Raw genomic sequence first — 13962 nt, forward strand, 5'->3', positions numbered from 1 at the left:
GACTGTGCTGTACCTGGGCTGAATTTGGGGCCACCACCCTGTACTCCTGGACACTGTTTTTCACTCCACAAGTCCCTTTACCCAGCAAAACCCTGTAGGGGCTAAGTCTCCCCTCCTCAGCCCAGGAGCCCCTCCTCAGGAACATGTTCCTGCTAGGGCTTGGCTAGAAAGGGGCCCTGGGCCTCAGGGACCAGCCCTCCCTCCCAGCTCTGAGTCATGCACTTGTACCCAGCCATGTTCCAGAATGGACTGTAGAGGTCAACACTGGCTGGACACTGGTGAACATGTGACCAGTCTCTAGAGTCACTCAACCTCTATAACCTCGGTTACCTCATCTGTAAAATGGCACAAGGGGCCTGAGAGCAGAGGACAGGGCAGGCTAGGCGAGTCCCCTGCCCACACCCATTGCACCTTGGGCTTGGGTACAGTTGTGGCCAAATACCTACATGCAATTTACTACTGTTAGCCTTTTTTTTTAACCACCCTGATTTACAGAGAAGAAGAAAGAAGTCTCCAGAAGCAACGGCTCACCCAGAACCACACACCCAGGTCTGAGAAGTTAATGGAAACTGACAGCCAGGTTTGATGTTTTGCCCTTTAGTTTGGTGTGATCTTGGGCAAGGGCGCTGGCCTCCCCATACCCTGATTTTTCCTGAGTGATGGGGTTACTGTCCTGTCCAGCAGGGTTCGCTGGTTGGGTGGGCAGGGGGTTCCACCTGTTGCCACGGCCCCCCAATCCGGAGAGGGGCGCTGCTGCCAAAGGGTTGACCGAGTCCTGCCCCTGAGTAGATCCCAGGCTGGGTCGCGTGAGGGTCCTGACCCCGCGCCCCCCCGGGGGTCCCCGCGCAGTCCCTGCCAGCGTCCCCCACTGACAGGAGTCCTCCTCTCTCCCTCCCTGCGCCACGGCCCCGCCCGCGGACTTGAGTGAGGGGCTGTTACCTTCCCGTCATGGTGGCCGCTCACGCGGAGCCGCGGGTCGCCTCTGGTCGCCTCTTGGACTGGCTCAGCCGTGGCCGGCAGCTGATCGCGGGTGCGGAGGAGGGAGACGCCCAAAAAAGGCAAGAGCCGCTCCACCCGGCGGAGAGCGGGTGGGGGCCGGGGTGGAAGGGTGGGGAGCGCAAGGTTGCGGGGTGCGGGTGCGGGGTGGAGAGACGGGAGGGGGTCTGCGAGCGGGAAGCGGGGTGGGAAGTGGAGGTGGACGCTGCCACCCTTCAGCACCCGCCTGGGGGACACCCGAGTGCAGCCAGCCGCGGGCGTGGGTCACATCCTCGCCACCCGCCACCCGAGCTCCGTTCGCCACCTCCCGGATTCCGGGCATAGTTTTCCTTTTAAAGTGAGTGAAGTTATAATAAACACTAACGAGTCCCCCACCCCTCCGGCTCCACCGGGGGACACCCAGCCGGTGACGTCCCTGAGTCCACTGTTCCTGGTCCTAAGGAACCCCAAGCACTTGTAGGGGACCGTGTCATGAAAGGGTAACGCTGAGACCACCTCCCCAGAGTTCTCACCGTGGTCCCTGGCAGGACAGAGGAGTCGTCTCACAGCCTTTATGCTCCAGAGAGACATTTCTGGGCACCACCTTTCTCCCGCCGGCCCTAGGGATCCCCAAATCCACACAAAACAGCCTCCAGGAAGGCCAAGCTCCTGGGGCGTCCCTCTTCCATGGCTAGCCTAACAGGGCACACTAAGATGCCAGGCCAGTGCCCTCTCTGGGAAATATCCAATTCATCCAAGTATAAAGGGATTCTGCCTGATCCCGCATAACCCAGCAAAAGGTTTTTGTTTTTAAACAAAATCCAAAGAGCAAGAACCAGGGACTCCTTTCCATAATGAAGTGCTACTAACAAGACACCCTAAGAGCCCATTAAAACGATCTGGTGCCATAAAATCATTTAGGGAATCTATTTCTGAGGAAATTATTAAACGAAACAAAATGCCTTCACTCTCCCTAAAGGCAGATATTTCTAGCTGGGCAGTAGAGTGTAGCTCATAATTGGAAGCAGCCCAAATATCACACTGTGAGGCCAGGGCTGGACAGCCTGATGTGTTCACAGGATGAAACATTATAACTTCTAGATAGTCTTGGCTACCGACAAAGACTATCTAGAAATGACTAGGCAAAGCAGCAACTTTCAAATAAACTAACAGTAGAATTCAGAGCCAGGAGTTCAGAATAAAATGCAGCTCTGACTGAAGAAATAAACTTGGAAAACACCTGTCCCCAAATAGCTGATGTCTCAAAGCCAGTGCGGTTTTTTTTTTTTCTTTTTGCAATAGTCTTAGCCAATTCATTTGAACTATAATCTGACAGATGATGAAGCGGAAAGCCTGGGGATCTCTCAGTTCATCTTACTGTATAGGGATAAACTGACAATGCAGAGGAGCAGGCATGTTAGAACTTTCCAATAGCAATCGACTGCAGGACACACATGGATCTGCCTGTGGACAAACCAGGACCCTTATCCATGGGCCAGCGGTGAACTTAGAGCTGGGTGGCAGCTGTGGGCATTGCTCTGCCCTACTAGAAGTTCTTGAGGTTTCAAGGAGCAACAGGCCAGTGTAGCCTGAAGTTAGATTGGCAGGAAGAATCTGGCAGGGCTGGGGATGTGGCTCAAGCGGTAACACGCTCGCCTGGCATGCTTGTGGCCCGGGTTCGATCCTCAGCACCACATACAAACAAAGATGTTGTGTCCGCCGAAAACTAAAAAATAAATAATAATTTAAAAAAACCTCTCCCTTCTCTCTCTCTCTCCCTCCCCCCCCTCTTTAAAAAAAAAAAAAGAATCTGGCAATTGCCCAGCAGGGTGTCATTCATACATTTACTCATTCATTCAACCAATGGTTTGTTCAGGAGTAGTTATGCCATGTGGGCACTGGTGATAGAACAGTGAGCAAGGAGATATGGACTAGGCTCTCTCGGAGTTTAACTGGGCAGGGGCGGGGGGTGTCAGAGGAAGAGCCAGGAAAGGCTTCTGATGAGGTGACATTTGAGCCAAACTCTGAAAGAAGAGCAGTCCTGCAACCATCTGCAAGAAAAGTATCTGGGCAGAAGGAACAGTAAGCTCAGCAGCCCTGAAATAAGAAGGAGCTTGGGGTGCTCAGATCAGAAAGGAGAGTGTCTGTAAAACAATAAGATGTGGGGCTGTGGATGTGGCTCAAGCGGTGGCGCGCTCGCCTGGCATGTGTGCGGCCCGGATTCGATCCTCAGCACCACATACCAACAAAGATGTTGTGTCCACCAAAAAACTAAAAAAAAAAATATATATATATATTAAAAAAATTCTCTCTCTCCCTCTCTCTCTCTCACACACTCTCTCTTTAAAAATATAAATAAAAATAAAACAATAAGATGTGGGTGGGGCATGAGAAATAAAAGAGAGAGGCTAGGGGGCCAGGGCACCAGGGCCACAGCAGTTGGCAGCTTCATTGGAGAGGTTGAAGACAGACACCACACTCTCGTGACTACAAGGGTAAGCCTCAGAAGACATCATTCTGAGTGAACTTAGTACACCATACACACCAAGTTCTAGAATAGGCAAAACTAGACTGTGATGGGAAAAAAATCAGAATGGCAGCTGCCTCCCAAGTGCCAGTTGGGCAGAAGACAGGAATTGAGCGGGAAGGGGCATTATGGGCATTTCTGATCATGTTCTCTATCTTAATAGGGCTGTGGGCCACCCAGGTCATGGTGACCAAAATACCTGTCAAGAACAGCTAAGAGAAGGAAAAGTTTATTTGGGGCTCACAGTTTCAGAGATTTGGTCCAAGGATAGTCAACTCCAGTGTCTCTGCCGCGTATCAGAGAGAAAAAGCACAAGGGAGGAGCCAGGGACCAGATATAATCCCTGAGGGCATCCCCACCCGCCAGCCACACCCCATCTGCCTCCCTGCTTACAGAATTACCACCCATGAATCCATTCAAATCATTACTCTTTTAATCATTGGTGAGGTTACGGCTAATAATTTAAAGCTAATAATTTCTCCTCTGAACGTTCCTGAATAAGATGGAGCTTGGGGGACACCCCAGCTCCACACCATAACACAATGAATGTAAATTTTACCTCAAAAGAAAGAATAGGAAACAATATTGAGCTCTGGTCAATTATCATTGACTTGTTGATGTGTTTAGGTGAAATGGTACCCCGTGACCCTGAAATGCATGTTAAAAATCAATATGGATGGATGAGTGGATAGAGAGGTGGATAAATGAACAGAGATGGTAAAGGGAGTCTATCACAGTATTAATGGGAGAGTCTAGGTGGTGGGCATCCAAGTATTCAAACTTGATGAGTGCTTGAAATTTTTCATAGCAAAATATCAGGGTGGGGGGAATCTTCCTGGTGATTGCATGAGGGACACAGTGATACAGAGTCAATCCAATTGAAGGCTATTTTCACACGTCCAGGAAGGATAAGGTTGTACCTTGGGCCAGGTGGCTTTAGGAACCGGGCTTAAATACAGGGTCTATTTTGCAATGGACAGGATTTGCCTGTCCGTTCGATTTGAGTGTGGGTGGGCCCTGTGTGGGTATGAAGGATGCAGGTGTGGTGGGTGGGTGTCAGGGGTGTGTGCATGACCCATGTATGTGGAAGGCCTTGTCTGGTGGCGTGGGAGATGACCAGCAGAAGTCTTTGCTTTACTGGACTGTGTGGCAATGGGACAATAGGGGCAGGTCTGTTGAGGATGAAGTTGTAATTAAGCTGCTACAGCTGAGAGACTACTGTGCATCTCAGGGAAGATCTTGGGAAGCAGGGGGGCAAAGGAAAGGGACCATGGGAAACTAGAGCTCAGATGAGAAGTCTGCTGTCTGGCTTGGATGTGAAGGTTGGATACAGGTGCAATTGGAACCCGAGAGCTCATTGGAGACCCTGAGGATGTCTGTGCCAACACTCCAAAGATGAGAGGTCCCAGGGAGCACAAGAGAGCTGGAGCAGGGCAGCCGGTGGGAAGGGATGGTAAGGAGGAGAGTGGTAGATCCCAAAGTGCCACGACAGGTGGAGGGAAAGATCTCCAATGAGGAGACAAGAGGTCAGGGAGGAATCTGGGTTTGGCATCCAGAGCAGGCCTATGAGAGTGAGCACTTTGCCTCAACTAGTCCAGCTGGAGAGGAGCAGCCAGGGGGCACTGCCTGTCCACCCTCAGGAACAGCCCTCTCTACAGTCTACATTCTGTGCTCCCTGCCATGGGGAACATGGTGGGAAGGGAGAATGAGTGGACATGGGATATCCCTGGTGAGCAATATCCCCAACAGGGTTTGGTAGAGTGGACAGGCCAATGGACACTCAGAGAGGAACTTGGATTACATGCTTAATGCAGTGATTCAGAGAAGGATAGATGGTCTCTGAGATGTCCAAGGTCAAGGTGGGGTCACCAAGTGGCACAAAAGCTGCCCCCAGAAGGCAGAAGTTCAGGGTCCCCTCAGCCATTTCCTCTAGTGCTGCAGGAAGTAAGCACCCCTGTGAACAGGCAGTTGCCCTAGTTATCCCGCACCATCTTTCTCCCTCTCCCTGCTCCACGCCTGCAATCCAAGATACTCTGGAGCCTGAGGCAGAAGAATGGCAAATTTCAGGTCCACCTGGCAATTTAGCGAGACTCCGTCTCAAAATAAATAAATAATTAACCCAGTGTGGTGGCACACACCTGTAATCCTAGCAGCTCAGGAGGCTGAGGCAGGAGAAGCTCAAGTTCAAAGTCAGCCTCAGCAACTTAGTGAGACCCTAAGCAACTTGGTGAGACCCTGCCTCAAAATAAAAAATAAAAAGGGCTGGGGATGTGGCTCAGTGATAAAGCACCTCTGGTTTAAATCCCCGGTACCAAAAATAAAAATAAAATGGGCTGGGGGCATAGCTCAGTGGTAACATGTGATGTGAGGTGACTCTTCTATCCCAGGTCTATCCCCTGAACCTACCTTAGGCATTGCACTCTCAGGGACTGGGGATGGCTAAGACACTTAACATATATTTAAATCAGTCAGCTAGTTCATGTGGGGCTAAAGTGCATTCATGAGGTGGCCTGAGAGGACCTCTAGGGAACAGCAGGGAAGTCCCTGGACCCTCCCAGCAGAAGCCTTTCCTTGCTGGGGCTCTTTAGACCAAATGACTAGTGGGTGCCACCCCCACCTCTATGCAAACTGCTGGACACCTGCTGTTTCGAAAACCAAATGTTTCTTTTTAAACCTGTGGTGAGCTCTCAAAACCAGTGTTAGACATATCATCTGACCAGCGGAAATGGCCTTCTTCTCTCTGGACCATGCAACAGCTGAGACAGACCTTGGTGGGATGACGGGCTGATAATTTTGCTAGCACTTGAAGAACACACCACAAGAGATCCAGAGGCAGATCTAAGGCAGATCCAAACCCCTTAGTGAGAGTTGGATCTACTCAGGGATAGAGGTAGGCTAAGGAGTTGTACCATTTCTGAAGACCTTGCCTCCAACTCAGAATAGGAAAATGCCATTTCACCCTCATCTAGGTTCTGGGACAGATGTGATTCAATTCACAGATTCAGAACAAGAGCAACAAAGAACTGCCCCCAACAGATATTCACAAATGCTGTGTTTTTGCACCTTGACCTTCCAACAAGAAAACAGTTGTGGGCTGAGGTTGGGGGTGGGGGGTGGGGAAATAGATCAGTGGTAGAGCACCTGCCTAGCATGCACAAGGCCCTGGGTTCCATTCCTGTCAAAACACACACATACATACACACACACACACACACACACACACACACACACACACACACCACTTGGGCACAGATACCACAGAGTTCTTCAGTTGCAGATGCCCAGCCTCTCATTGAATATTTCATCCACACACCAAGGTGCGTTTTTGCTTCTTTTCCATGACAATCAACCCACTTTTCCATCAGAGATGGAAACCTCTGTCCCAAATAAAGATCGGCCTCCCTCCCTCTAATCCTCCAACCCAAATGTGACCTCCCCAAAGAAGACCCAGTGTGCAGCCAAGGAAAGCCTGATACTCTGACTGAGAAGGTGTGTCTGAGGCTAACCCAGATGGGCACACCACTCCGGGGCATGTGGCTGCATCAGCCTGGTCACTTAGAAGGCCTAAGAGAATGGCGGGGAGACTCAGGGGTGGGACAGAGGGATAGAGAGTAGCTGGTGGAAGAGACCTCCCGAAGCCCCACGCACGTCACAGCTTCTCTACCTCAATGGCTGAGATGTTGTTCCACCTCCTTGGCTGCTTCCTTCCTTGAGTGCTTCCAGTATCTGCCCTGAGGACAATAGGAGCTGTCCCACCTGCTTGGCACAGCCACGTGGAGGCCTGGGCAGCAGCCGGGAGCGTGCAGCCACATCAGAGTACCCAGATACACTCCAGTTCCACCTCTCCGGGGCAGGAGCTTGGCCCAAGGTCCAGAGCTCCCAGGGAGGCCGGAGGCACCTTGGGGTCAGGTGAGGACAGAGGAAGCCAAGGAAGGAAGGAAAGGCCGGCCTCCCTTGGGGAGACAGGCCCACAGAACAAAAGGAGCAGCAGCTGTCCTCTGAATTCCCAAGGATTGGCAAAGGGACAGCTGCTAAAATGAAAATTTCCTGAAGCCCTGAACTCATAAGCCCCTGGGAAGCCTGATGTGGACCTGTGCCAAAAATGAGCCCCACAGCCCCCAGTGTCTAAGGACCCGAAGAAACCAAGAACAGCTACTCAAATGCCTTCTTGCCAATTATTGCTTTCCTTGCAAGGAGGAGGAAAATCTCAGGATTATGTATCTCTTTTTTTGGGGGGGGGGTTATTGAGGGATTGAATTCAGAGTCACTCAACCACTGAGCCACATCCCCAGTCCTATTATTTCATTTAGAAACAGGATCTACTGAGTTACTTAGCCTCTTGCTTTAGTTGAAGCTGGCTTTGAACTCATGATCCTCCTGCCTCAGCTCCCGAGACACTGGGATTACAGGTTTATGCCCCCATGCCCAGTCTGTATCTTTTTAATTTTTTAAAATATTTTATTAGTTGTTGACCTTTAATTATTTTTATGTGGTGCTGAGAATCAAACCCAGTGTCTCACACATGCTAGGTAAGCCCTCTACCATTGAGCCACAACCCCAGACCTTATTTTAAAGAAATTATTTTATAGTCTTCTGCTAGAAAACTTTCATTGTATTAGCAAACACCCAAAGGCAGAAAGAAGAAAAATTCTCTCAAGTTTTACCACTGAAAGTGGGTATCGACCACACTTTGGTTACAGTCTTATCTGCGCATATTTATTTTAACTGGATTGTAATCATTTTGTGTTTGCGATTTCATATTTGTTTCTCCCTATCAACAGCAGTGGTTTGCCACCACCTCAGTACCCATCGGGGGCTGCCCTGGCTTGAGGGACCCTGTTCACAATCGTGCTGTGAATACAGTACCCTGGGAGCTCCCTGATTTTGTGCTGTTTGGGGAGAAGAGATGACAGTGTTCACATCCACTATGTCCATGGTTTGTATATACAGCTTTTACAGCCATAACTGGTGGGTATTTTTTAGTCAAATTTTATCTGGGTGTTTACTTCTACACAGTACGGAGCCCAACAGAGAGCTAGATACACAGCAGGCATATGAAAATTTATTGAAGCAGTGATTGACACTGCATCGCCATGTTGTTTAAAATAACCTACCTTCGTGTTATAAATACGCTGTATACTAGAACATAAACTCCCCAAGAACAGACTCCTGCCTTCTTCCCTGTTCTATTCTCGGAGCAAGAACAGGGCTCCATTCAGAATAGTCTCTCAGTAAATAGTTGTTAAAGACATGCTCTTTTAAACATTTTTGTTAAATTCCGTACTCCTGAGAGGAGCTGTCTAAATGAGCAGTATGTATCATACATTCATTCCTCAAAGAATCCCAATTATCATTTTACTCACACTAGGAAAGTATAAAACCCGTTGGCCTATTGGACAGGGCTAGTCCTTGAGGATGACTGGCCAGGCATTTAGATGGCTTGTTGGTTTCCTGCTCCTTTCTTTTTTTTTTCTTTTTTTTTTTTTTAATATTTATTTATTTTTTTTTAGTTCTTGGCGAACACAACATCTTTGTTGGTATGTGGTGCTGAGGATCGAACCCGGGCCGCACGCATGCCAGGCGAGCGCGCTACCGCTTGAGCCACATCCCCAGCCCCGGTTTCCTGCTCCTTTCAAAGGAGAACTTTACTAGCCAGACCAGTGACCAGCTAACCTGGGCACAGAGAACCTGCGCACTCCTGCCAGGCACAGAGCTTTGGCCCTTCCTCCTTCTATTTTCCATTAGAAAATTTTTGTGGGGCAAGTAAGAACTGGAACATGGAGAAGAGAGTCTTTGGTCTGATCAAAAAGCTGGGGCTATAGCTCAGTGGTAGAGCACCCCAGGGTTCAAACTCCAGTACTGAAAAAAAAAATTATTTTTAATTTCAATGATAAAATATAATTTAGAAAACTTGAGAGGAAAGCCTATTGTATTTGCCCATATTGTCCTTATTATTTCTTTCCTCTTTTCTGACATTCTAAGGTTTCTTCTTTCATGATTTCCCTTAGAGAACTTTCTTCAGCATTCTTTTAGGGTAGGTCTACTGACAATTCTCTTAGTTTTTAAAAGTTTTTCTTTAATGGAAGAGTCTTGATTTTCCCTTCATTCCTAAAGGTCCTATTGCTGAATATACCATTCTGGGTTGACTTTTTTTTTTTTTTTTTTTTTTTTTTTGATCACTTGGGAAATGTTGTGCCACTTCCTCCGGCCTCCATGGTCTCTGATGAGAAATCAGCTGTCATTCTAGTTGTTTTTCCCTCTGAGTAATGTGTCATTTCTGTCTCATTGCTTTCAAGATTGTTTCGCCTTTGGTTTCCAGAAGTTGAACTTAGAGGTATCTTGATGTGGATTTATGCTGTTTATAGAGTTTTCTCAACTTCTTGAAATCTCTAAGTTTATGAATCTTGCCAAATTTATGAGCTTTTCAGCCACTGTTTCTTCAATGACTTTTTTTTTTAGCACTGCTTCTTACTCCCTTCAATATAGGAAGCCCAAAATAAAATTATCTGTACATTGTATGCAATTACTTTTTAAATCAGTGAAGAAAGGAGAAAAACATGCAACCTTACTATCTTTTGCGATTATCTACTTTTATTAACCCTTTTGTTTTTCTCGTGAATTCAAATTTACTATCTGATGTCATTTGCTTTCTAAGAACTTCCTTTAGTATTTCTTTTATATTAGACCTACTAGCAATAAATTATCTTGGATTTTTCTTATTTTGGAGTGTCTTTATTGATATTCTCTATTGGATAAGACATCATCATTAAGTCTTTCTTTAATTCTTTAAACGTGATTTCCTTTAGTTCATTGAAAATATTTGTAATTATTACATTGAGGTATTTGTCTACTAAGTCCAGCATCTGAGCCCCTTCAAAAATGGTTTGTGCTCAGCATAGTGGCACAGTCTGTAATCCTAGCAGCTCAGGAGACTAAGACAGGAGAATCGCAAGTTCAAAGCCAGCCTCAACAACAGTGAGGTGCTAAGCAACCTGTCTCTACATAAAATACAAAATAGGGTTGGGGAGGTGGCTCAGTGGTCCAGTTCAATCCCTGGAACCAAAAAAAAATGATTTGTATTGGCTGCTTTTTTATATGTCATACTTTTCTGTTTCTTTGAATGTCTCACTATTTTTATTGTTATTAAAAACTGGACATTTTGGGATACTATAGTATATCATCCCTAGAAATGAATTTCTTCCATCTTCTGGGAGCTGATGTTGCTTTTTAAAAATTTTTTTAGTTATAGATGGACATAATACCTTTATTTTGTTTTAATGTGGTACTGAGGCTCAAACCCAGTGCCTCACACGTGCGAGGCAAGCACTCTCACCACTAAGCTACAACCCCAGCCCCTGATATTGCTTTTGTCACCTGCTTGGTCATTATTTGTTTGGTTAGTGAGTTGACAAGCTAATATTGTGCAGTGTATCACTTCTGATGTCCACACTCAGATTTTTGTCTCACTTTTATCTTTTAGTCTGACTACCTATTTATATAATATATAATATAATAATAAATATATATTAATTATATATATTTATATATAATTAATATAAGCCACTTATTATATTAATTATATATCAATATATTATATTATATTATATTATATTATATTATATTATATTATATATAAACCTATTACCATTAATGTGTGTAGTTTGGATGTGCTACCAGTTTGGGATATTTACTTGTTATTTTCCTCATGCTTCATGTGCAAGAAGAGAGTAGTAGCTTGGATTTCCTCCCTCTGATCACTCCTAAGAATGTCATCTTAGGCATTTGCACACTTCCAGACTCCCAGGGATGCATATGATTTTATTTTAAAGCCTGGATGTCTAAGAGTAGCTTATTGTTCAACCAGTGTTTGGTCAGAGGGTGAACTTAAGCCCCTTGTGCCAGTAGGGCTTCCTCCCTGTGCTGATGGGTCTCTGTGCAGCCTGGGAAATATTTCCAAGTCTACCCTACATCTTGCTGTGACTTCTCTAGAGCATGTGAAGCCTAATGTTTGTACACAGACTTCCTGTGATGCAAGGAGGGCTCCTTCTAGACTTTCTCTGGGTCGCTCCATTACATTTCTGATTATTCTGTCAGTCTGCTTACCGCTACTGGTGTTGTGGAACTATTAGCACCCTCTTAATTTATTGATAAAATATCATAATTTTCAACAATACCTTTAGGCATGGAATTTTCCACACTCTGTTTCAAATTTTAAAAGTCCCCTCTGACTCTACGCTGGGCAAAATCTATGTGCTACTGCAAAGGCCTTAAATTGGGGGCAGTGACCAACTTATCCCAGAATGATGTTTCTGCTCTAGTGGGCACTGGGATGTTGGTAGTTCCTGGTCTTCTTGGTTCACCCCTCTTGGTATGGAAGCTACAGTGGGAGAGGTTAAGGATTGAGGTCTCATTTTTCTCAGGCTGCTTACCTGCAGTAGAGCTTCTGTCCTACAGCTGGGGTCTGTGGATACAGCAGAGCACTCCTTTTCTTGCATCAAGTAGAGCATTTGTAATAGTTTGTAAGATGGTACTGGCAGTGGAGAGAGTGAATTGTGGTTCATATGCCATGTATTTCCTACTGAGATTTAACCGAGTTTCTTGAATGAATGTTTTTCTACTTGCTGGATGACCTTAAGACAATTTCCAAAGACTTGTTGTTTTGAATCATTTTCTCCAGCTAAATGGAGAATGTTTATTAGGGAAGGAATCTACCATACCCTTTCCTCTGCCGTTCTAGAAATAGGCTTGCTGCTGGGCTACATGAGGCTTTACTGGTCGCTCAGCCACTGTCTGCATCTCTTCAGCAAATGCTGCCTGACAATGTCCACCACACATGGTTCTAGCAGTTTTATCATCTCTAATTTGGAAACCGAATTTTGTTTCTTATATTATTTAAATCATTCAATTTCTTTTTTTTTCAAAGTTTTGAATTATTGGCTTTAAAGTGACAGTGCAATTTAACTGATACAATATTATTTCAAAGTGTTCTGTTATGATACCATGAACTAAATTGTTAACGTTGTGAAACAGAAGGGACAATTAAATAAATGATTTTATTCCATCTATTGAAATAGAAGGTTCACTAAAGAAGAATGTCTCAGAAGTGAACAAGGACTTTGCCAGCGCAAGTAAGCAAGGGTCTTGACAAAGGGTAGAGTTCAGTTCTGTCTGCAAGCACAGGGTAAGTTGAACCTTTCCAGTTCACCAGCTCTAAGAACATAACCAGCTTCTATAGTTTAGATAAGGTCTGTTGCTGCCAAAACTCATGTGGAAATGTAATTGCCAATGTAATAAAATTCAGAATGTCATGGAATTGTGCACTGTTAAGAGGTATTTGAGCCCAGGGCAGTGACACACACCTGTAATCCCAGCTGCTTGGGAGGCTGAGGCAGGCAGCTCACAAGTTCCAGGCCAGCCTTAGCAAGGCCCTGCCTCAAAATAAAAAGAAAAAAATTTAAAGGGCTAGGGATGAAAGAGTGTTTGCCAAGCACACATGGAGCCCTGGGTTCCATCCCCAATACCACCAGAAAGGAAAATAAAAAAGAGGTGTTTGGGTCATGGCGGGGGGTTGTCCTTCCTCATGAAGATACTAATGTAGTTCCTGCAGGAGTGGATTACTTTGCTGAGAGCCACAGCCAAGTCAGAATGGCCCCTGGCATTTTGCCAGAAGTAATGGTTGAGAGGCGAGCCATTAAGATGATGATATTAAGTTAAGCTGTCTATAATTGCTGTGACTGGATGATGCTGGATTGAAACAGGCTGTGTATTCAATTGTATATTAGACCTTTACTGTCCAGTAATAGGGTGGCTCTTGCAGCCTTGGGTGTCCACTACTTTGGAGTTCCCGTTGAGTTCTCTCAGGGTTCCGAGAGTGAGTGTGCGTGCAGCCCGGTGGAGGGAGTTCCAGTTGGTGTGTGGTTTGCCGGAGAAGGGCTGCGTGGGTGGCGTTCGGGAGAGTTCCCAGGGAGTGTGCGTGGAGTGCTGTTGGAGTTCAAGCAATAAAGTTTCCTGTTTGAACATACAAGTGCTTTGTGGCGGCTCGGTGATTTGTGCCCAGCCAGACTGCGGCATTACTTATCATGAGATGATAAGTGTAAACAACCCTAAGTTCCTTTTGTCCCCAACTCTCTTAGTATACACCTGCTTGGCCTTCCACTTCTCTCCTTGTCAAAAGCTAAGCAGATGGATCTCACCTTGTCAAATGCTAAGCATTATGGTTTGGGACCTCCCAGCCTTCAGAACTGTGATAAAAAAAAAAAAAAGAGTCTGTTCTTTATAAATTACTAAGTCTCTTGTATTCTGTTATAGCAACAGGAAACAAACAAAGACAAATGACAAATTTTTCAACCATTACTGCTTTCTAAGAGTGCAGGGCTCAAATTAAATTCAATGTGCTCATTCCCTTCAATTACCAGTTGTCGCTGACAATCTTCTGAGTGGGTGATAGACAGACTAAGAAA

At 45.9% G+C, this 13962-nt stretch overlaps 1 protein-coding gene across 2 annotated transcripts in view; it reads right to left on the bottom strand.

Annotated features, from left to right (window-relative positions):
• Positions 1 to 7334, bottom strand: part of LIMS2 (LIM zinc finger domain containing 2) — a 37332-nt gene extending 29998 nt beyond the window's left edge. Inside the window, exon 1 of one of the 2 annotated variants that reach the window (XM_081261835.1) lies at positions 7167 to 7334. Coding sequence is in view for 1 of the 2 variants with exons in the window: in XM_081261833.1 (XP_081117959.1) it covers positions 940 to 950 (11 nt within the window). In the remaining variant the exon portion in view is untranslated. Of the gene's footprint in view, positions 1 to 939; positions 1566 to 7166 lie in introns of those variants that run through there. The other variant, XM_081261833.1, reaches the window with a different exon arrangement.
• Between the last annotated feature and the right edge of the window lie 6628 nt (positions 7335 to 13962).

The sequence above is a fragment of the Spermophilus citellus genome (genome assembly GCF_964194105.1).
Source record: "Spermophilus citellus genome assembly, chromosome: 11".
NCBI lineage: Eukaryota > Metazoa > Chordata > Mammalia > Rodentia > Sciuridae > Spermophilus > Spermophilus citellus.